At 26.3% G+C, this 22,087-nt stretch overlaps 1 protein-coding gene across 3 annotated transcripts in view; it reads left to right on the top strand.

The window, feature by feature from the left end:
• The window catches only part of LOC129968678 (myotubularin-related protein 3-like), a 31,045-nt gene that overhangs the window by 2,223 nt on the left and 6,735 nt on the right, over positions 1 to 22,087 (top strand). For all 3 annotated transcript variants that reach the window (XM_056082814.1, XM_056082813.1, XM_056082812.1), the window contains exons 2-12: positions 2,876 to 3,168; positions 3,431 to 3,597; positions 4,274 to 4,376; positions 5,878 to 5,991; positions 6,068 to 6,255; positions 6,960 to 7,179; positions 8,016 to 8,211; positions 9,812 to 9,997; positions 10,677 to 10,841; positions 12,590 to 13,510; positions 21,185 to 21,298. In XM_056082814.1, the coding sequence (XP_055938789.1) occupies positions 2,888 to 3,168; positions 3,431 to 3,597; positions 4,274 to 4,376; positions 5,878 to 5,991; positions 6,068 to 6,255; positions 6,960 to 7,179; positions 8,016 to 8,211; positions 9,812 to 9,997; positions 10,677 to 10,841; positions 12,590 to 13,510; positions 21,185 to 21,298 (2,655 nt within the window). In that variant the 5' untranslated portion in view covers positions 2,876 to 2,887. The remainder of the gene's footprint in view (positions 1 to 2,875; positions 3,169 to 3,430; positions 3,598 to 4,273; positions 4,377 to 5,877; positions 5,992 to 6,067; positions 6,256 to 6,959; positions 7,180 to 8,015; positions 8,212 to 9,811; positions 9,998 to 10,676; positions 10,842 to 12,589; positions 13,511 to 21,184; positions 21,299 to 22,087) is intronic.

Genomic DNA, 22,087 nt, shown 5'->3' with positions numbered 1-22,087 from the left:
TTTTATCAGGGAGAGGAGGAGATTTTTTTTAAAAGAAATTTTATTTATCTTGATGAATAGTTCATCTATATATCTATCTATCTATCTCTCTCTATATATATACTTATTAGATGGTAAAATATGAAAAAACTTTGACAATATCAGTAAACATGTGTAATTTTAGCCTGCATATTTTGAACAATTCATTTTAAACGTGATAAAAAAGATTGGTATGAGTTATCAATATCTTTTTATTTAGTATGTATTTAAAGATTTATTAACCAAGAAAAAAATAAACTAAAGATTTCTGAGTAGATTCATTTTGCAATTTTGTCTAAAATGTGAAATTTTAATTATCTTTGAATTTTTTTAAAAAAAGGACCTTGAAAGTCCTTGAAAAGTTACTTCAATAAAAAAAGGTTGTGCTGCACTAAGGTTCTTAATTTTTTAAAATTATAGTAAATATATTTTTGTTCATATTGAGCATTTTAGATGTGTAATTTCAGATCAAGTTTAAAATGTTTGAAGTTTAGAAATGGAAAGGTGAAATAAAAACTAATCTATATCCTTGTTAAATATTTTATATTAATGTATTGACTCTTTTGAAGAATAACAGTGTAATTTCGGTATTAAAATTGTTTCAGTTTAAACATTTCAGTAATAAAAAAGGAAATAAACAATTTAGTTTTATAAATTTCAAGATAAAATATTAAATGAAAGCCGTAGAACTGTTTGTGTATTCTTATATTATTAGTGATCCGATTTATTATATTTATCAAAATGTGAACTGTGCTTATAAAGATTCGAACATCTTTGCAAAAATATCGATGTTATTACTATCCGTTTGAATTTCTTTCATACCAGAACCTATAGTTCCTTTGCTTTTTTACTTGCGTATTCTATTAGAAATGAAATGAATCATTATTTAATTGGGGAAATTGTGATTTACCACATGATGATCTTAAGTAATATTTTAATAGTGAGGTTTCATTTTTATTCTGATAAGTAGTTAGAAAAGAGTATTTATTGAAATTGGGATTATTAACGTTGTAAGTTTTTTCAAGACACTGCATTGATGCTACAAGCTTAAAAAAAATAAACGGATTAAAAGAAGTAAAAATCTTTATTTTTAGAATCTTAAAAGTTAAAAAAAAAGTATATGCAACACTAGACACATTTTATGCATCATCTATTAAATGGTAAGCAGTAATTATAACAGCAATTTTAAACTAATTACTATTGTGTAGCTACTTCTGATTTTCTACATCTCTCTATCTGTGTATATAATATATAAAGTAATGTTCATTTGTATGCTCTTTATAGACTAAAAAATATTGAACTGATTTGATACACATATATGTATTTTTAAGTAAAATAATCCATGTTGTCAGAAAATGTTTAAAGCTATTAAAAATAAAAAAAAAGTTGGAAGCTTCATAATATTAATATAATAGTCAAATGTCATTTCCTATTTAATTAAAGACAGCTAAAAATTCTGAACTAAATTTAACAGCATCGTAAACAAAAATATAAACAGATATATATATCTTGGAATATATAAAAATTATTAAAAGCATAGTTTGTACTATTGACATTTTTTCTCTTTTCAAGATTGACATTAATTTCTCTGTATAAAAGGTGATACTTTTGTGATATTTTTATTAATTTAAAAAAATTACAGGACAAATAGCAGTACTATTAAATATGACTCGTATTGAAGTTCACTTGGTAAAAAATACTTTCACAGATACTTAAAGATAAGTTCAAGTGTATTTACATTCTGATTTTTATAAAATGAAGATTAAATTTTATTTTAAGATTAAATATTATTTTTAAATTTATCATTAAACGAATATATTGTTTAATGGTAAATTTTATAAATTCCTGACTATCTAATATTAATTTTGATTTTTGTTACATTATGTCAGCCATGCAGTCATTGCAAACATGTGGATTGAATTGGGAAAACCCAATTTTTTTTCTTGTGCATCATTAAGCATTGCATGTTACCGTATAGAAAAACCGAAGTTTTGTTAATTTATATATTATATGCCAAATGGAATCATTGAAAATATTGTATATTCAAAAATATTGCGGCGAACTTAAAATTAAATACAACAGTAATTGATTTATGCAATCGAAATTCAAAAATACATACTTAAATTTCTAATCTTAATTAAGGTAGTTGATTTCAAACTTTCAGCTATATTCATTTAGCCTATTTAATATACTCAAATTTATCAATTGTAAAACATTGTCAGTCTTTGCTAATGCTCTTGTAATTTAAAGTAATATGATTAATTTTTGGTTTATTATGCATATTGCTGTTTAAGGAATCTGTGTAATTAAATTTATTAGCTAGCAAGGAACTGAAAATAATAGATTTTTATTTGATATAGGATTAATCTTACAACTAGTTAATTTAAATGAATCTAAACAATTAATTTTTGCTATCACGGTTTGTGTAAATCTGAAACTAATTGTACATAATGTATTGAATCAATATCGTGAGTTCTGTTATTATTACAGAGTGGCTTCAGAGTGTTTTCTTTTACAGAGTATTTTGTCTTATAGAAAAGAGAAATTGTTTAGAATGATTAAAAAAAAAAAAAAAAAAAAAACTTGTAGAATATATATGAACTTGGTTGGTCAAATGTAGTATTTAAAATTCTGATGAAATTTGTTTTAATTTATTAACCATTGTAATATTTATGAAATTGATTTCTTAAACTTGACTTGAACTTTGTTTAATACTATAATCTTGTTCTGTAGACATTACTTACTTTTTGTATCTTCAATTTGAATTTCTCAGTCATTAAATTTATAGGTTTAGATTTTTTTTATTTGTTTACATCTTCATAAAATATTTGTGAAGAGGATTTTTATTTTTTTACAGGCATCTATCAAAATGGATGAAACTAGCTTGGAGGTTGTGCAGGCTTCAGAAATGTATCCTAAGCAATCGTTTACTGCAGATGATGGTGAAACAGCTATTCCTTTTACTCTTTTGAGTGGTGAAAATCCAATATTCAAAGGACATTCCTCTTATGGTGTGATTGTTATTACTAACTACAGGTTTTATCAGTCGGAAGGACCGTACATTAATATTCCTTTGGGTCTTATAGATTCAGTTGATTGTAGAGAAATCATTTATCTTTGTATATATTGTAAAGATGCACAAACTTTCAGGTAAACTTACATTTTTATTTACTTAAAATTATTACTATATATTTTATCTTATTTGCAATAAAACATCTTATTTATTTTAATTACGTAATTTAATTAGTATTAAATAGATGGAAAAGTATGGTATGTATTGAATGTTTTGAAACCTTGTCTAAATAAAGTTTCTTCAAGTTTCTTGATTTCTAGAAAATAAGTGATTACGAAATACAATGCTAATTCTATGGTTAATTATTTTAAGATGATGCATCTTTGTTTTATATTGTAGATGTACTTTTGATAATACTGATGATATACGCAAGTGGTTAGAAAGGATCCAAAGTTGTATCAAGATGCCCGAAAAGATTGATCAGTGTTTTGCCTTTCGTTTTTTGTCTTGGACACGGGAGGAACAAAAAGAAGCACTTATGTCTCAGTCTACAACTCAGCTTGAAGGTACCATTTTTGTTTTGGAAAAATAAATGGATGCTTTTATATTGCTGCAAATGCAAATTTTTATCCTTTTGTGACTTTATATAACTCCTTTATATTGTTAACAATATTTGATATTGAACTAAGTAATATTTATGTGAAGGCAGCTGTTACCATTTTTTTATTTTAATTTCTCTGTAGTTTTTCTAGTGAATTGTTTCTTAAAAGGACATTTTTGTACAATAACTGCATAATGAGGTTTTTGTTTCAAGATGTTCTCCTTATATTAAAGCCTATAAAAAGTGGATATATTTATAGATTGCTAGGTTTTAATGGAAAGGGTTAAAAGATGTAGCAAAAGATTTTAAGAGTGTAAAAAAAAAAAAAAAAAAAAAAAAAAAAAAAAATGCAGTTTTACTTTAGCAAATTGGTAAAATTTTTTGAAATTATGTAGCAACTTGTTTGAAAAGTAGAATTTTTATTTTAAATATTTGTGATAAAAGAAAATTAGCATAGATCTTATTTGAAATTTACCTTATAATATACAATATTTTATATATTATTATTTAATGTGAATGTTATAAATTCAATATGCAATTCACTAATATTTTAATACATTGTTTTTTACTTAATATTTTTTATATAATTGCTATTGGATTTTGATTTAATTATTGCTATAAATATATGAAATTTTTTTTAGTGTTAAAGGATCAGCCTCCTGATAATACACTACGGGAAGCTCAAAGAATGGGTTTTGATCTACAGCATGTATGGAAGATTAGTAAAATCAATGAAAATTACAAGTATGTAAAATCTTTTTAAAAAATATGAAGTTAAACTCTTTTTTGCCTATTTTTCAACTGTTAGTGTAGGTAAAATTTTCACTTTAAATTTGGGAGATTTTGGTTGCCGATATTTATAGGGAAACGGCATATCTTTGCCTTTGCTTATAATAAAGATGAACACGTATCTTGGTGTTCTACAGAACCAGGTGTTCCAGACCATTCGACCTAAAGCTATCAATGTAATGCACTTTGAGGTCAAGAATATGCACATTAGAGCAGTTTTTTAAAATTTGAATTTAAAAAAATTAGTTTTTATGTTTTTTTGTGATAGCTTGCGAATATAAATTCAGTATGTAATTCTACTCCAAAATAAAATATTCTACTCCTAAATAAAAACAATTTTTATTTACACCATTGTGGAGTTAAAAAAGATTTTTTTTCAATGATGCCAATCTAGTCTTTATTTTAGGTTGTATTAACTTATAAACATTAAGTATGTTTCATAACAATATGTTCATTACTGTTAGTGAAACTCAAATTGTTTTCAGTATTTCATCAAATATTTGATTGTTTGTTTTGCTCCCATTATTGAAAGTTGAAGAAGGATTCTATTTAATATTAATGTGATTTATAGAATAAAAAATGCAATCCTGTTAAATTTAAATGTATAGATGAATCGGATCTTTATGCTTTTAATAATGCTTTGATATCATGGAACTGATCTTCATTAGAAAAATTTATATATGCCATAAACAGATCATACATTCAACATTTTAAATAATACGATTTTAATATGTGTAATTTTGCAGAATCATGGATGGGAATTTTTAATTAAGCGGCCTAATTGAAATTAAATACAAATGTATAACAAATCTGCTAGTCACCAAGTGTAACTAGTATGTAAATAAAACAATGTGTCAAATTAGCATATGATCATGATGAACAATTTGTTCGCATTGGAGCTTATAATTTCAAAATTACAGAAAGCAATTTTCAACTTCTTTCTGAATTAACAACAAATGCTTTGTGGTTAACTAATTTTGCTGTTTCATTAGGTAACTCTTGAAATCGACACAGACCAATAAATCATTGACTGTCTTTTAATTAATAAATTTTTAAGAAATGCTCACTATTCTTATTCTGCCATCTTTGCTCTTATAAAAATTTTTAAGCAAGTTATAAGAGTTTTAAAGCTTAGAAATTCAGCATTATGTAGTGAAATTAAATAAATTTAATTTTTCAAATATTTTCTTATAATAATTTCTGGATAATAAATCTTTCTTACAAATATATCTGGGAAAGCAAAAATGATTTATTAAAAATTAATTTGATTTTAAATCTAGGCATATTGTCAATCTTCTAATTGAACAAATTTCCACAAATGACAATTTAATCTGTTCTATTTGTAATGGAAGCATTCAAACCAGCTTTTGGTAACCTGTTGAAAGTCTTGGATGTTTCATTACAGCTTTATGAACTATAAATAATTATTGTTGTTATATAATTCCAAATTTTTTAGATTCTGTCCTAGTTATCCCCGTTATATAATTCTTCCTGCGATAATGAATGATTCGGAATTGTTGGATTTGGCTAATTATCGATGTTCAAGGCGAATACCAGCTGTTGTGTGGAGGTATTTTAACTTTCCTTCCCCTCCCCTTTATCTAATCATTTATTGATGAAAAGTGCTAATTCAAGAAATGTTTTAGGCATCCCCGAAATGGTTGTGTTATAGCACGTTGCAGTCAGCCAAGGCTTGGCATTTTGAGTTGGCGAAATCAATATGATGAGAAGCTACTAGATGCTATTGTTTCAGCTTGTACTGCCGATAAAGAAGAGACAAGGTTAAAAAGACCTGTTGCGAATGAAACGGATTCAGACTTGTCAATGTCTTTTGGTAAAATTATTTTTAAATTGTTTTGAATATTTCTATTTAAATATGTTTGATTTTATTACACACTATTCCTGGAATCAAATTGTTCTTGGTTTAGTCTCTTGAATATGTTAGATCTGATTCTGGCATTATTTAGGTTTAAAACTGTGTTTTGTCTTGTATTTTGTTTCCCACCTGTTTTTCGCATAGAATGAAAAAGATTATGTAGATAAACAAATTATGTTTGTAACATATTGATGGGAGGATGTAACCAGAAATGGTAATAGTAACTATACCTAAAATCATTGGTAAATTTTTTTTATTTTCTAATATGCTTTTATTCTGTCATTACAAGCTTGTCTGATAATAGTTTTCAAATTCTCATTTTTGCTTTTTAAGATTATGTATTAATAAATACATATATGCCATATTTAAAAATGTTTCGCCATGGCAACAACTCTTTTTTTTTTTAGATAAATCTAATTAAAATTGATTAGAGATTTAAAAAAAGTTATGTATAAAAATATTGATAAAATCTAACTTATTTCGTCTGTAGATTAAATTATTTAAATTGCTGATGATTTTTTTTCATTTTCTTCGACTATTGTTCATTAATGCTGTTAATCTTAAATTTAATTTGTAAAAATGATTGTATGCTATTTTTAATATACATGTATTTCGTATTGCATATTTTTTACTTAAATATTGAACTGTTTATCCATTTTTAGATCAAGATTCCATAGGAATACCCGAGAAAAAGAGACTTCTAATTGTGGATGCACGATCCTTTACAGCTGCTTTTAGCAACAGAACAAAAGGTGGTGGTTATGAATCTGCTAGTTACTATGAAAATTGTGATGTGACTTACATGAATTTGGTTAATATTCATTATATACGTAGTAGTTTTGCTGCTCTGAGAACCCTTTCATCCTTGACTGATGACAACAAGTAAGTTTTAATTTTTAATTGGACTCTTTGAACTGCATCAAAATTTTAATCTTTTGTAATAAATTTTAGATTGAAAAAATTATAAGCATTTTGATTATAATTAGTTATTATTAAGGATGTCTGTACTATATAGTGCTGCAATTTTTTTAGCTGCAGCTCTTAATGTCCTAGTTAAATAAAATTTCAAGAACAGTTAACTTTTCTTTGCTCTTCAGGGTATTGCTTCTAAATTGAGTACAGGAGTTTTTATTTGTAATAGGTTAATTTTAAGAATCTATTTTCTGAAAGTGTCAAGTATAGTAACAGTACAGTAAGATTATTTTAAGTGAAGTAATTTTTCTTTTAGAATCTAATTTAAAATTCTCCAAGTCATTAGATTTTGTAATTCTAAACTGTTTTGTGATATGCTTGGAGAGTTAGGAAAACTGAATACAAAGAATCTTCAGTTATCTAATTGTAAATCTTTTTACTTAGTCTGATTTTTAGGATAGAGCTAGACTATTTGTTCTGAGATAAAAATTCTTATATAATTTTTTCTAAAAAGCATTGTTTTCTGTTGCTTTATAATATGTGAAACTTATACACATAACGAACTTAAAGGCACATATTTTACATCAATCTGTTAGTTAAATAAACCTTCAGAAATGTTAACAGATAATCTATTTAAAGTGTACATTGTACTAATTTACTCTTTTAAATCATTGCATCTATTTATGTCTGACTTGCTGTTACTAGAATGTTATGGAATAATAAAACATTTTTTTTCATCTTCTATATAAAATCTGATAATATAAAGCAAATACCTCCAGTATTAATTGAATTTCTTAATATTTTAGTTGGCTTTCAACTCTTGAAAATACCAAATGGCTACATTATATTTCGGCTTTGCTGAGAGCTGCATTGGTAGTTGTAAATGCTGTTGAAGTGGAAGAAAGGCCGGTACTTGTACATTGTTCTGATGGGTGGGACAGGACACCACAGATTGTAGCATTGGCTGAGATAATGCTGGATCCATATTATAGAACAAAAAAGGTAATTTGAGATGGTTTATGAAAGTGAAATTTGTGTTCGTTTTAGCAAATAGTAAAAGTATAACATGAATCAACAAGACTGAATGTGAAAGGGTTTTATATTGCTTATGATACATTTTTTTCTTATATTTGCAAGTTGTGTTTAATTGGTTTTTATGGTCAGAGTAACTTCAATTCTTCAAGGTTGGATTAATTTTAATTTTGATAAATATTAGTTCAAGTTTTTAATGCAGTTTGTACTGTAATTAAAGCATTCATCACACTTCACTACTCAAATAATTCTTGAATAAATGTTTCTGTTATACACATGTTACCTGTTAAGGAATGGTAAATGAATATAAGTTTTGAAAGTACCCCCCCCCTCCCCCCGAGAATAAATTCATTTTAAAGTTAGACCAAGACCATTGTTATCTTTATCCGTACCTTTTGTAAAGTTACAATTATCAACAAAATTTTTGTTAATTATGGCTTTTAAAGTTTTAATTATATTTTAATGTGATGGATATAATTTAAAAATATTTACTAATATATATTTTATGCAGACACAAGTCTAATGAACCTAGGATAATCATTGAAACAAAGTTTTTAAATGATTTCAACCAAAACTTGTGTTGCTGATATATTTGCAGATGCTTGCAGTCATTTTTGTCGCTAAGAATTTATAAAGAATGAAACAAAATTCCCAAGTTTAATTTTGGCCTTTTCTTGAGGCCATGTTTAATTCCGGCCTTTTCACAATAATGATTGAAAAAAAAATCATGCTGAGCTGTTTATCTGTTTCTTTTCAGTCTTGACATAATATATAAAATTTTATTTTTTTACTTCCCTAGTTTTATTGCTGATTGTTCTTTGATTTATGGACATTATTTAATTTTCCGATGGCTAGTTTTGGTAAGTTCTTATCCACTGAGAATAAAGTGAGAATTTTTGAGAAAATAGAAAATGTCTAATCAGTCTGCTTTTGTGTAGTTTTTTTTTCTTTTTTTCTATTTTTTCTGAATCTGTTACACCCATCAATAGGAAAAAAAATTGTAAAAAACAAATCTTAATGAATCCAATGGATTGCAATTTTCATAAACTTCTATTTGAAATTGTTGACTATTTTGAAATAAAATATTCCTAAAATATTTGCCATGATACAAGAATATTTTGATAAGAGATTTGTATTTTTAAGATTCAGTTCCATTCTTTCAGTTTCTGATATGAAGGAAGTTATGAACGTATACATTTTACAATAGCGAGTTAGGAAAATGTGTCTGAAATGTAGAAATTTTTAATAAACTCATTGCTTTTCCTTGACTTATTGTTTAATTTTTTAAGAACAAATTTTAATTGCGGTCCATTATAATTGCATTTCATTATTATGTATTCAATATGGAAATGTATTTAAGAATTATAACAAATTTTGTGTAGTCACTACTTGAAAGTAAGATATTGCCCTTTCTGTTACAATGAACATCTATATTATTTCATTGAGTCCTTGTTATAATATGGTTTGGCTACATTTGATCTTTTTAAGAACAGAGTGCATCTTTTTGTGGAAGTAAATTGAACATTCCTTGACTGTATGATGTAATTTTTTATTTTTCTTGCAATTCTAGGGTTTTCAGGTCCTTGTAGAACGAGAGTGGCTGGAGTTTGGTCACAAGTTTGCTGATCGATGTGGAAATCCTGGTGGTGTTGATGACAAAAATGAAAAATGTCCAGTATTCCTGCAATGGTTGGATTGTGTTTATCAGCTTTTGAAACAGTTTCCTTGCCACTTTGAATTTAATGAGCAATATTTAGTAAGTTTGCTTACTTCTTAATTCATAGTAATGTAAATCTAAAATACAGTTTGATATTGAAGGAAACTGAATTGCTGACAGTTATGTTTTAGTTAATTTGTATGTACTTGTTTAAAACTTAATTATTCTACACATACATTACACTATTCTTTCTTAAATTAGTAGACTGTAATGGCATATTAAAATAACTAGCTTTTTTTTTATTAAGAATTTAATCTTAATGTTTTTAAAGCTTTTTTTTATGTGTGTGTTTGTATATATTGAAACATTCCAGATTATATTCTGATTGTATGAAGTTAGGTCTCTAAAACATGAAAGAAAGGTACCATGTGAAGTTTAGCAAAATAAAGTACTTCTTTTCTATCTTTTGCTTCAAATGAAAAGTTTAATCTGCAAAATTTCTTTTATCCATTTTTTTTAATATCTTGGCATTAAGCATATAGAACATATCGATTTAAGAGCAAATCAGTAGTATGTTGCATTTCAATAATCAATGTATGTTTACAATTTTACAGTTCATTTTTCTTTTATGAACTAAAAGTGGAAATTGGTAGGTTTTCTACTTTCATTTTTAATCTGCATACTTAACTGAATTATCATCAAAATTAAAATATTTATTTTAAATGCTTTTATAACTGAAACAAGAAATGTGTTTTAACATGATCAACTTTTTTTTCAGACACGCTTGGTACTTCATACTTATTCTTGTCTTTTTGGCACATTTTTATGTAATACTGAAGAAGAGAGAAAAAACCACAGTGTGCCTTTAAGGACATTTTCTATATGGCCTGTGTTGCATGACAAATGTCAGTTTCATAATTATCTATATAATCTTAGTACTGAGGTAAGTTTGTTAGTATGCTGTGTTTGAATTTTATTCATACATTTTCCTTAAACAGTTACATAGTAAAAAAAAATATTTTTTATAATATATTAATCAAAGCAGATTTCTTTTTTAGTAATAATGTAATTGTAATTGCTGTAATCTTTTATATATATATAGTCAAAACATTGCATTAATAAATTAAGTTTTAATCTTCAAATCTTAATTGAGTTTCATTTTCAAGTTACTGCTATCTATGAGGGAAGCTGAAGGCTTGAAATATGTATTAAAAATAATGAAGAAAAATAATTCTTATTGCATTCTTCTGGGCTATATACATCATTCTCATATCCAAGAAAGCATAATTTGTAGATGTACTGATAAAAGTGATTTGCATGATCTCTTCTAGGAGTGGTTATATTATACTTGAGAGCGACATATGCCAAATAAGCATGGCTTTTTGAAATGATGAGCATATTCTACTACTAAACAATTTTACTTTAAAATTGTTACTGTAATCTTTTTTAGATTTGTGTTTATATTTATTTCTACAGAAGTGTAAAAAATTTTTATTATTCAGCTAAATAGTAATGTAAGATTGAGCTTTAGTTTCTAAAATTTTTAATGAATAACTTATTTTAAATTTATTTCACCAAATGATTTACATCAATTATTCATAGAATAAATTTTGAGAAATTTAAAATATTTTTGAGAATTTAAATTTTATGTACATTTTGACTTTTTTATTTATTAGCTTGTTTGTGGTGTACCACATGAGAGATGGAAAGTTTTGTAAAATGGCACTTCTATTTTATAGATCAATTCAGAAAAAATTCTATGCACCACTTTTAAACAAAGCTTTGGAATGTTATGTCAACTCATTTTTGAATTGCAGCTATATATCTATATAACATTTTTTGTCTATATAACTATTTATCTATATAATATATTTTTCCAATGCTATATAAATAATATATCTGTGCCAAAATTTTTGAAAATCTGAGATGGTGAAAGTTTGTAGAATCTTTTGAGTTGATATAGAATGACCCAGAAAACTGATGCAAAATAATGTATAAAAATTGTAAGTAGGAAAAATTATCACAAACAGTACAAAGTAATATTTATCTGCATTTTAATTATCTCATTTTAGAATAAGGACCTACTAACATGCATTTTATTATTATTAAGTGGGTGTTACTACATTATCAGTATTTTAAATATTTCTTGCTGAAATTTGAAATTTTTTAAAAGATTTTTTCGTTATGATCCAGCATTCAAAATAGATTTCTGCAAATATTTTTAGTAAATTTTGAAAAGCATTATAAAATTTTGAATTAATCTTGTTAATTATATATCATATATATAGCTTGGAACTTTTACTTCTAATTTTAGATATAAAAATTATAATCGATTTGTAGGCAAGTTAAATTTGAATATACAAAACTTGCAAATTGTATACACATTTATTTTCTTGAAGTTGGTATTGATATATTCATCAGTGCCATACTTGTAATTGTTGAATAAGATTTGACCTTGAAGACTTTTATTTTGATTGAATCATTAATATAATTTAAATCAATGTTTCAAATAATTAATGGACTTACTTGGGACAGAGCTTAATTTTTCTACCTTAAATTTACTAAAAAAAATGTCAGTACACTGCAATACTTAAAAAGAAAATCTTTTCTTTTGTATTGCAGTAGATTTTATGCTGTAAAACTTGTGTTTAACAAGAACCTTATTTGAGTATTTTTTTTACCCGCTTATAGGTTTTAAGACCATCTTGTCAAATCAGGTGCCTGAAATTCTGGAATGAAGTATATGTTCCAAATAGTTCAGTTGGCCTTGGTAAACCAACTGTTCCTCCTGTAGAAGAGCCAGAACCAGACTTGGTTGAAAGCATACCAGAAAAAACAAATCTAGTGAAAACTAAATCTTGTGATGACATTCACAGTGCGGAACATTTAGAGACCTTACATAGGCGGAAAAGTGACCCAAATCTTATAGAAAACTCTTTCACAGAATCCGTTGCTTGTTCGCAATTATTGGACTTAAATAAAGAAGTAATGTGTGATTCAGATACTGTTGAACCTCCACTTCCTTTTAAATATTTGGAGGAAGATATAGATGTGCCTACTTGTGAAAGGACAGATGATGAAATAGGTGACATAGTTAATTCAAATCTTGTTCTCAGACATCCTGCCATTGATGGCTCTACCGATACATTAGTCAGTGAAAGTGGAGCACTGATTCAAGAACAGCAGGGAAGTAAAAATATCTCTAAAGAATTATTCGATGCCTCTCTAGATTTAAAATCTGTATGTGACACTAGTACCGACACAAGTGATTTGCCAGTTTCTCTCGAGGACGTTTTGTTATTTGTTACAAATCATGCTAGCCTTACAGATAACAGGCTTTCCAGCTTTCCTAGCTGGTATCAAGATGTGAATGAAGCTCGTATGAGTAGCAAGAAGAATGATCATTCCAACTCTTGCAGCTGTAGCTATGCTACCCCAAATCATTCACGTACTCCAAGCTCCGGCTTTCCTGCAACCCCCTGTGATGACTCCAGTGATTTGCCAAATCTAAAAAAGGATTCTCATCTCTGTCAAATCATGGAATTTGATGGACTAAACATACTACCAGATTATATTCAAGATCGAATCAAAAAGCTTATTTTGCACTATAAGGCAAGTATATTATTGAATCTCCCTTTTTTTGAGTTATCAGCTTTTTTTCATAGGGAATTGAAAATTCTGTCCAATTTTTGTGTGGTGGAAAAATTGGGAAAAATATTTTCTTGGTCTTGATCATAAGTTTACTGAATAACTATTATAGAGTCCTGCAGATATAAATATGGGGAACAAATGATAGTGAAACGTTTTATATTTAAATATAATGTATTCTTGTTACAGTGAAACCTTGCTTCAAGAGCATAACCCGATTCTGGATCTTGCTCATGATGTGAAATATTATTAAGTTAAATAACTTTTCCATAGGAATTAATGTAAAATAGGGCAGTATGATTCATTTTTTTTTTGGTTTTAAAAAACTGTATTTATAATATTATAATTTATTATTTGTAATGCAGGATTTTTAACAAAGTTTTTCAAAAATATTTCTTCTTGAATGCTTTAAAATTTGATAAAAATGAGAATGGTTTATCTTCAATATCATTAAATGAATTTTATCATTTATAGCTACTGCCCAATTAAACTGATGCTTCCCAACATATATAATTTTCCTGGCTTTCAGTTTTTCTAATTTTACTGGAATGTTGTAATTTTGCTGAAGCTATTCTTTCCTCCTTTTCTGACCAAAGTTCACTTGCATTTTTTTTTCTTGATGCAGAATGCGATTCTGCAAGTTCCTTGGTAGTACTCGATGGGTTCTTCCAGCTCATAGATATCATTCTATCGAGAGACACTCTCTCATTAATTAAAAGCATAATCCGATGAAGGTTTTTAGGTACTTGTTCAAACCTTTCAGAGTCGCGTTTAACAATGCTATCTGTAAGTTTATGCAGAAATATGGATTATCTTTAAACAAGTGTTGATATTTGAGATATAGATCAAACCTACATATAACATCACATCTCCTCGGCACTCATTCCATGAAAAGTCGCTCGTTAAACTAGCCTTTTTTTTATTTTGTGCTTGTTAAGTGGAACTTGACTGCAATGGTGAAATGGCTTTAAAATTGAATTTTTTTAAATATAGATGTTATTTTTTAATAAAGTAATTTTTTTCGAGTATGTTGGGTCAATTTTTTTAGATTTATATTGTATGTTAATTGGAATTTTTTCTAGATCCAACCTTTAGAATGAAAATGCTTTAAAAACAATTTCAACATTAAGGTTATAAAAATAATTTTTTAATTATTTTTAAATGGTTACATAATTCAAGAGGACAGTTTTGGTTATGCTAATATGAAAATGACATTCACATTTGCTTTTCATTTTAATTCTGCTTTTGAAAATGATAAACAATATTTGTAGAGGGGAGGGATGGTATGCAATAAAAGAAAATTGTATTAAAAAAAAAACACAAAATATTCTTTTCATATGAAATTTCAAGTGTTTATATGCTCAATTTTATATTTAAATTGCAGATGAATGTTTTTTGGCCTAATACAGGTTGGCAGTATGAGTTGCTTGTGTTACTTGGAACAGATAAAACAAAAATTAAGGCTCTGACTTTTTCTAGTTCTTCACAATTAAACAGAATTTTTTTAAAAAAAAATTGATTAATATTTTAAATATCTTAGTTAAATGTTAATTTTCTATATATTTTGACTATAAAATTTTGAAAAATAGCTTTTCTTCAACTCTTTCAATACAGATATAGTTACAACCTAGCTTTTGCAGTATTTTTGAATTCATTCAGTTGTTTATCTTTTTCCTTTATTAGTTTGTATTGATGTCTAGGCTTTTCTTCAAAATATAATTTTCTTGATATACTTTTCAATATGAAATTAGTTTCTAAATCTAATATATATGATCAGAATTGCAAGTTTCAACTCCTAGTTACGAGATCATAAGTTGCAGATTTTTCTGCTATCATTTTTCTCCTATGGAAATCATTTCTCCAGTATTACAAAACATTACTGATATTTTATAAGCAAATTTTTATGTAGAATAAATCATGATTTGCTTTTCTTAATAATAACTATTTAGTTTAAGCTATGAATAATATCACTTCCTATTCTAAAATGTGATATTTTAAATAATATTAAGAAATATTATCATTAGTCTATTGTTATATTTTATTTAGCATTAATGATCATGATTAAATATTAATTGTTGTTCAAACTGTCTGATTAGTGTTTGATTTTGACGCTGAATTCACCATCAATTGTTTAAGTTTATTGCATTTAAAAACAAAGTACTGAAATGCTTTTTGAATAGGAATAATTTGAAAGTTTTGATTGGAACTTCTTTCAGCAATCAAAATAAAAAGAGTTATTGAGATTGCTCTTATAAGATTTGCGATTTTTCATAATGTGGAATTTTTACAGAGAATCAGTGACGTGAGAAGTAGGCATAGCCTGCTTAACCTTTTAGGATATGTGTTGGTTGGGTAATAATAGACACAAAAATATGAAAAATCTGCTCTTAAAATCTTGATGTCCAACATTGAACTTTTGAAGTAATAAGCATATAGAGCAATTTTTCTGCAGAAAGAAATATAAACTTTTGGTTAGGGAATAGGGGAATCGTCTTTATATCTCTGATGTTCAAGATGTTCTGGTAAAGAAAAAGATCAAGTCAACTCAAATAATGTCTTCGTATTCCCATAACATGAAGTATGTTAAAATTCTCAAGATGCTGCCCTAGAAACACATTATGGAAACAGATTGTTATTTTTTTTTTTTTTATGAAACAGATTTTAGGTTTAATAAAAAAAAATAATTTAATTTTACTTATCATTTTTAGTTGTTTTATCATTTTTTAATTATTTTTAAACAAATATGATATTTTGATATGAATTTTTTTAGTTTGATTTCATTTTAAAAATATGAAAATTAATATTGATTATTCATATGTTAAATATTGTTTAGTATAGAATTCTTTAATATTTGAAAATATCTTACTGAAAAATATAACTTTTTAGTACCTAGATACTTGAACTAATCGGTTTTGCTACAACTCTTAGTTATGATAAAAATATTAAATTAGCATTAGAAACTTATGAAAATTTGTGGAATCTGCAAATCATCTTTAATCACAATAACAAAGACAACTCATTTGTTGGCAATGTACAGAATAAACTACTGTACTTAAGTTATTGAATTTGCTATTGATATATTTTAGAGAGTAACCTTGAATTTTGGTGTACCTTGAATTTTTTCACCCAAATTTTAGTTACTTAGTTCAGAATGAAATTCAAAAGTTAGTGGAAAAACCAAGTAGTTAAAAATGCCAATAGTTGACTCAATTATTGACTTTCATATTGTTTTAAAGGAAAAAAATTTCTTTCAAATTATATGGTTTTAAGACGTCAATTATGACGTCAAGTTCAATTTTTATATTGAGGTATGCGAAGTTTTTTATTATTTAGTTATAAGTTTTCTACACGAGATGGAATGGATAATGAGGCATGGGAGAAAAGGAGGAAAAGATTTTTTAAAAAAAAGGGAGTTTTAAAATTTATTACCAGAAGGTATTATGACTTTTAGAGCTTAGAAGTTATGTGTAACAACTGGTGAATATTAACTTAAAGTAAAAGTATCCAAAATTAGTGGATGGATTTTTTTTTTTTTTTTTTTTGAAAATTGTTTTATAATTAGGAGTGCTATAGATTTTTAAATTTCGTGTTTTGTAAAGACTTACTTCTTGTCAAAAATGGCCAAGAAAGGTTGAAGTATATATTTTAAGATGCAGATAAGCATTCAGGTCAAATAATTTGTCCATATATTGAATTCCTGTAATGTTTTGGAGATAGTAGTTCATATAGATCCCTTCCCTCCCCCCCACCTGGTGTGATAGAAAGGATTTATTATACATATAATAATTTCATAATGTAACAACTGGTGAATATTAACTTAAAGTAAAAGTATCCAAAATTAGTGGATGGATTTTTTTTTTTTTTTGAAAATTGTTTTATAATTAGGAGTGCTATAGATTTTTAAATTTCGTGTTTTGTAAAGACTTACTTCTTGTCAAAAATGGCCAAGAAAGGTTGAAGTATATATTTTAAGATGCAGATAAGCATTCAGGTCAAATAATTTGTCCATATATTGAATTCCTGTAATGTTTTGGAGATAGTAGTTCATATAGATCCCTTCCCTCCCCCCCACCTGGTGTGATAGAAAGGATTTATTATACATATAATAATTTCATAAAATTTAATATTTCTACTGAGTTAGAATATTTATTTAAATTAGCATTTAATTTTTTAATGCTGTGGTTTCTCACTTATGGCTGGAATGTAATAACGGCAATTTTAATTATTGCCCTGTCAATATTTTAGCTTTGATTCTCACTTTGTTGAAAGGGGAAAAATCTCCTTTCTGAGGTGTTAAAACATCAGACATTTTTTGCTTCTATTCTTAGCAGCAAAACTGTGGTACACAATGGTCATGGATTGGCCTCACTGATAATTATATCATCTGTTTGTAAAGATTCCTCTTTAATCACTCAAGTGATCAATTATGGAATTATGGCTTTTTTTCAATGATTGCAAATTCTTTCAAGTCTCAACAGTACAAAAAACTCTTTACCCGAACATATACGTAATGATATCTCTGAATCAAAATTGAATCCTAATTAATTTCCTAATTTTTATCTTAATTTAGTCCATATTAACTTCATTCTAAAATTGTCTTGTTTCCTGATCCAATTCCATTTAAAAAAATTATTAATACTACACAAGCTCTGTAAAACTGCTTTAATCGGCATTTTCACATACTCAAGGTGGAAGAATAAAAATCGGTCACTCTTAGCAAATTCTTCTAAAAGATACTTATATTTCCCTTTCCAAAATCGATACATGTAAAGAATCCCTATCAAAATCTCATTGTAAAAACTACTAAAGAGAAAATTTCGTTCTCTTCTGCTCTTGTATTGCTTGTAAATGGACGCTAGTTTTGTCATCGCTTCTTGTACATAAATTATGTCTCCTGGGATGGAATAAAGCGCAGTTTTAAAAATTTTCAAGTGTCTTTTCTCTTTAACCACAAAACTGCCTCGAAATATGTGTTTGCATTATATATATATATATATTTATAATATATATCTATATTATATAATATAAATATTTGAAAAAAGAAACTTGGTATTCAGGCAATTTTATATATTTGATTCCATTTTTTTTCGTTTGTCTGCAATTTAAGGGCATCTTCTAAGAAATGCTGAAATGTTTATATTTAAATAAGAAAATATTTTAAATATAAATATATTAAACTATAACTTTTTTATGAAAAAGTAGCAAGATTTATTTTATTACTTAATTGTTTCCAAATAAAATTGTTGAAAATTCTTTATCTTATTATTTTTAACAGAATCTATGTTTCATTTTTTTTTTTCTTACTTTTTATCCACATATTTATTATCGCATATTCAATATTTCATGTAATGAATTTAAAATTGACTAGACATAGCCAAAAATTATTGTCTGACTATTCAGTTCTCTGACAATGTGCTGCTTATGGAATAAATGAAATGAAATGAAATGAGATTACGGTAAGGATTTTAGAAAATTTCTGCGCAGTCAAATGCAAAACCATTCCAATACATTAATTAAAAAAAAAAGAGGATCATGTTAATATTTTTTGGAAATCAAGATACTCTGAAATAAAAAGTTAATTTTGATTTTCATAGTTTTAATATGCATATCGAATAAAATTTTTAAGAATTGTTAATTGTACATTTTTAGGCATTCTATTCCTCATTTATAAAAGAGTTAAGTAGAGAAAGTACTGCAAATGAGAATAAATGGTGTTTAAAAATGGACCGTTTTCTTCATTCTAAAATATTGTTAAAAACGGTTTTCTCGTGTATATATATATATATAATATAATCTATGCGAGAAATATATATTTGGTCATCATTAACCAATATATATATTACATTGGTTAATGATGTTCTTACATAGAGTATACCAAGAGAAAGTACACTGTCGAAAGATTTTGATGATTTCAAAGGTTTTGAGTCTTATAATTTGAACTTTTCCGACATTTAATTTTTTTAATGGCTGTTTATTAATACAATAACACATACATTGAGCTTGAAATGTGTAGTTATCATATTATAGATTTCTATTAAGTTTGGGATGCAATTTGTTGAAGGAAAATAGATGTAATTTGATAAATTATATATATTTAAATTGTTACTTAATAATGATGAATATATGTATTCGTCATTTTACAGTCCAGGTCATTTATATTAGAGCTATTAAACTTGGCATATAAAATACTTTGGAGGGTAGTTATGTACCATAGAGCTCAGCTCTATGTTATGTACACTTCTGAACAATTTTTTTTAAAAATTTCAATAAGAATTGTAATAAAAAAAAATTAAGTAATCTTAATTTTTAACATATTATTTAAATTTCTAATTTTAATCTGTTTATAAAAATATTTTAAGCATCTTGGGACATTAAATCAAATAATTTAATTTGCAATATATAAAATTTTATCTACATGAGCACGCTTATGGTGTATTGAAAAAAAATTAGTTTTTGTTGCCGTTACAGCAATTAAAATTAAATTATTAAGTTACTCTTGCTGCTAATTAAACATAGAAAGGTGTAATTTTCAACATGAATCTGTAAGAAATAATAAAATATATTTTCTTAAAAAACAATTGCAAAAAAAAAAAATAATAATAATTTGTGAATTCTTAAAATAGCTGAATTATTGATTCAGTAATTTTGTGGTCCTTAAATTAAAAAACATAGTTTATATAATTACAAAAAATGCATTTTAATCGGATCCCATCAACTAATTTCTTAACAGTTTGTATTAGGCATGTACATCTAATAAGGGAGAAAAAAGTCTAGTTAAAGTAAAGAATGACATTTTTTTGCAGTTTGAGTCAATAAATGCTCTGATGAATTATGGATTTTGTATTTTTATACCGGTCCACAGTCATATTTTGTAAAATATTTTTGTGATTGTAACATTTTAAATAAAAGAAAGGTACTTTCTATTGGGTGATTTATAAAAATTTATTTTCTTATAAAATTGCACAATTTCAGACAACTCTATTGACTCTTTCGTAGAAGGTAATTCGAAATTTGAAGTTTCTCCAGCGGTTGATTAGCCGAAAATTATGATGTTGTTGATTATTTTAAAATGGTGATGTTTAAAATTTAATTCTTTCTTAATGGTCAGATTTGGTTGCAGAAGATTGTTTTTTTTTTTTTTTTTTTTGTTTAACTGTTGCTGTTTGGAGAATATTTCACAGAATGATCTCTTGTGAACAAAGGAAAAAATTTAGATTTCATAATTTTTTCAGAAGCACATTTATTTATTGAAACAAGATAAAATATTATTATTTATGCCATTTAAATCTTTTTGAAAGTAAAACTAAAAACTGAATTTTACAATAAATTGGAGAAATCTCTCTCTCTCTCTCTCTTTTTTTTTTTTTTTTAGTGTTAATTCTTTGACATATTGCATAAATTATAAAAATATTCTGTAGTAAACATAAGACTTAAATCTTGAATTGTCTTTTTTTCTATACTCTTATTTAAAAAAAAGTATAGTTTCAACAAAGTTTTTATGTTAGTTGAAATTTAATCCTTTCTGCTTCAGTTCACTGTTTAAATTTTCGAGAATTGACAGAAAATTCGATGCATAATCTAATAAAACGAATGAAGTAATGCCACAAATAAGATGCTGACAGATTTTTATTTTTTCAGAATAAAGTTGGAAATCTAAATACCCAACTGTCTGAATTACGATTAGAGTTCCTCCAGCATATATGCCGTCACTATCAAGGAAAAGAAGGCCGTTGTAGATTGGATGAAGATGCTGTAAGTATATTTTTTCTTACTTAAACTTTTTAAAAAGGGCTAATATAGAAGTTATTTTATAAAATGAGAATGACATCGATTCGTAAGTGGTTGTTTAGATTTTTTTGACCTTAGCTTTTGTTGTAAAAGCAATTTGGAATTTTCGGAAGAAAAAGTAGTTTTTTCCACCATACAAATGTAGATGCATCACACCTAAAAATGATATTTTGTATGAGTGATCCATCTACACTTGTATATTTTATTTTGTATCAAAAGTATTTTTATTTTAAAAATGGATCTAAAGTATTTGTATATTTTCAAAAGTACAGCTTTGTACAAAGTATTACTAATGACCTTTGGCTTATGATGGAATTTCATAAGTATAGAATTGCAGAGTATTGAATTGTTATGAATTAGTTGTTAAAAGTTATATTCTAATAAATGGCCTTAGCTATTCACGATATTTCAGAAATGGCAAGCAAAATGCAACTCCACACTCTCTACTTTGTCTTATAAAATAATAAAATTCTTTTCGTGAGGATAAACACTGTGTTAAGGCATTGTTTAAAAATTTTATATTGTTTTTTATATTAGTAATAACAGAGTTATGGTAATAAGTTATTTTTATATATAATGGTCTTTTAGTATATATATATATATATATATATATATATATATGTAATATTATTTGTGGTGAAGCATTATGCAGTTGAAGGCAATGAAGATACTTTTAATTTCGTGACGTCGTTTTATTTCATTTTGAAGAAGCAAGCATATGTACAAGCGACGAGCACACAGAACGACACAGAA

The sequence above is a fragment of the Argiope bruennichi genome, chromosome 5 (genome assembly GCF_947563725.1).
Source record: "Argiope bruennichi chromosome 5, qqArgBrue1.1, whole genome shotgun sequence".
Lineage (NCBI taxonomy): Eukaryota > Metazoa > Arthropoda > Arachnida > Araneae > Araneidae > Argiope > Argiope bruennichi.
This window is presented reverse-complemented; position numbering and strand designations above follow the sequence as displayed.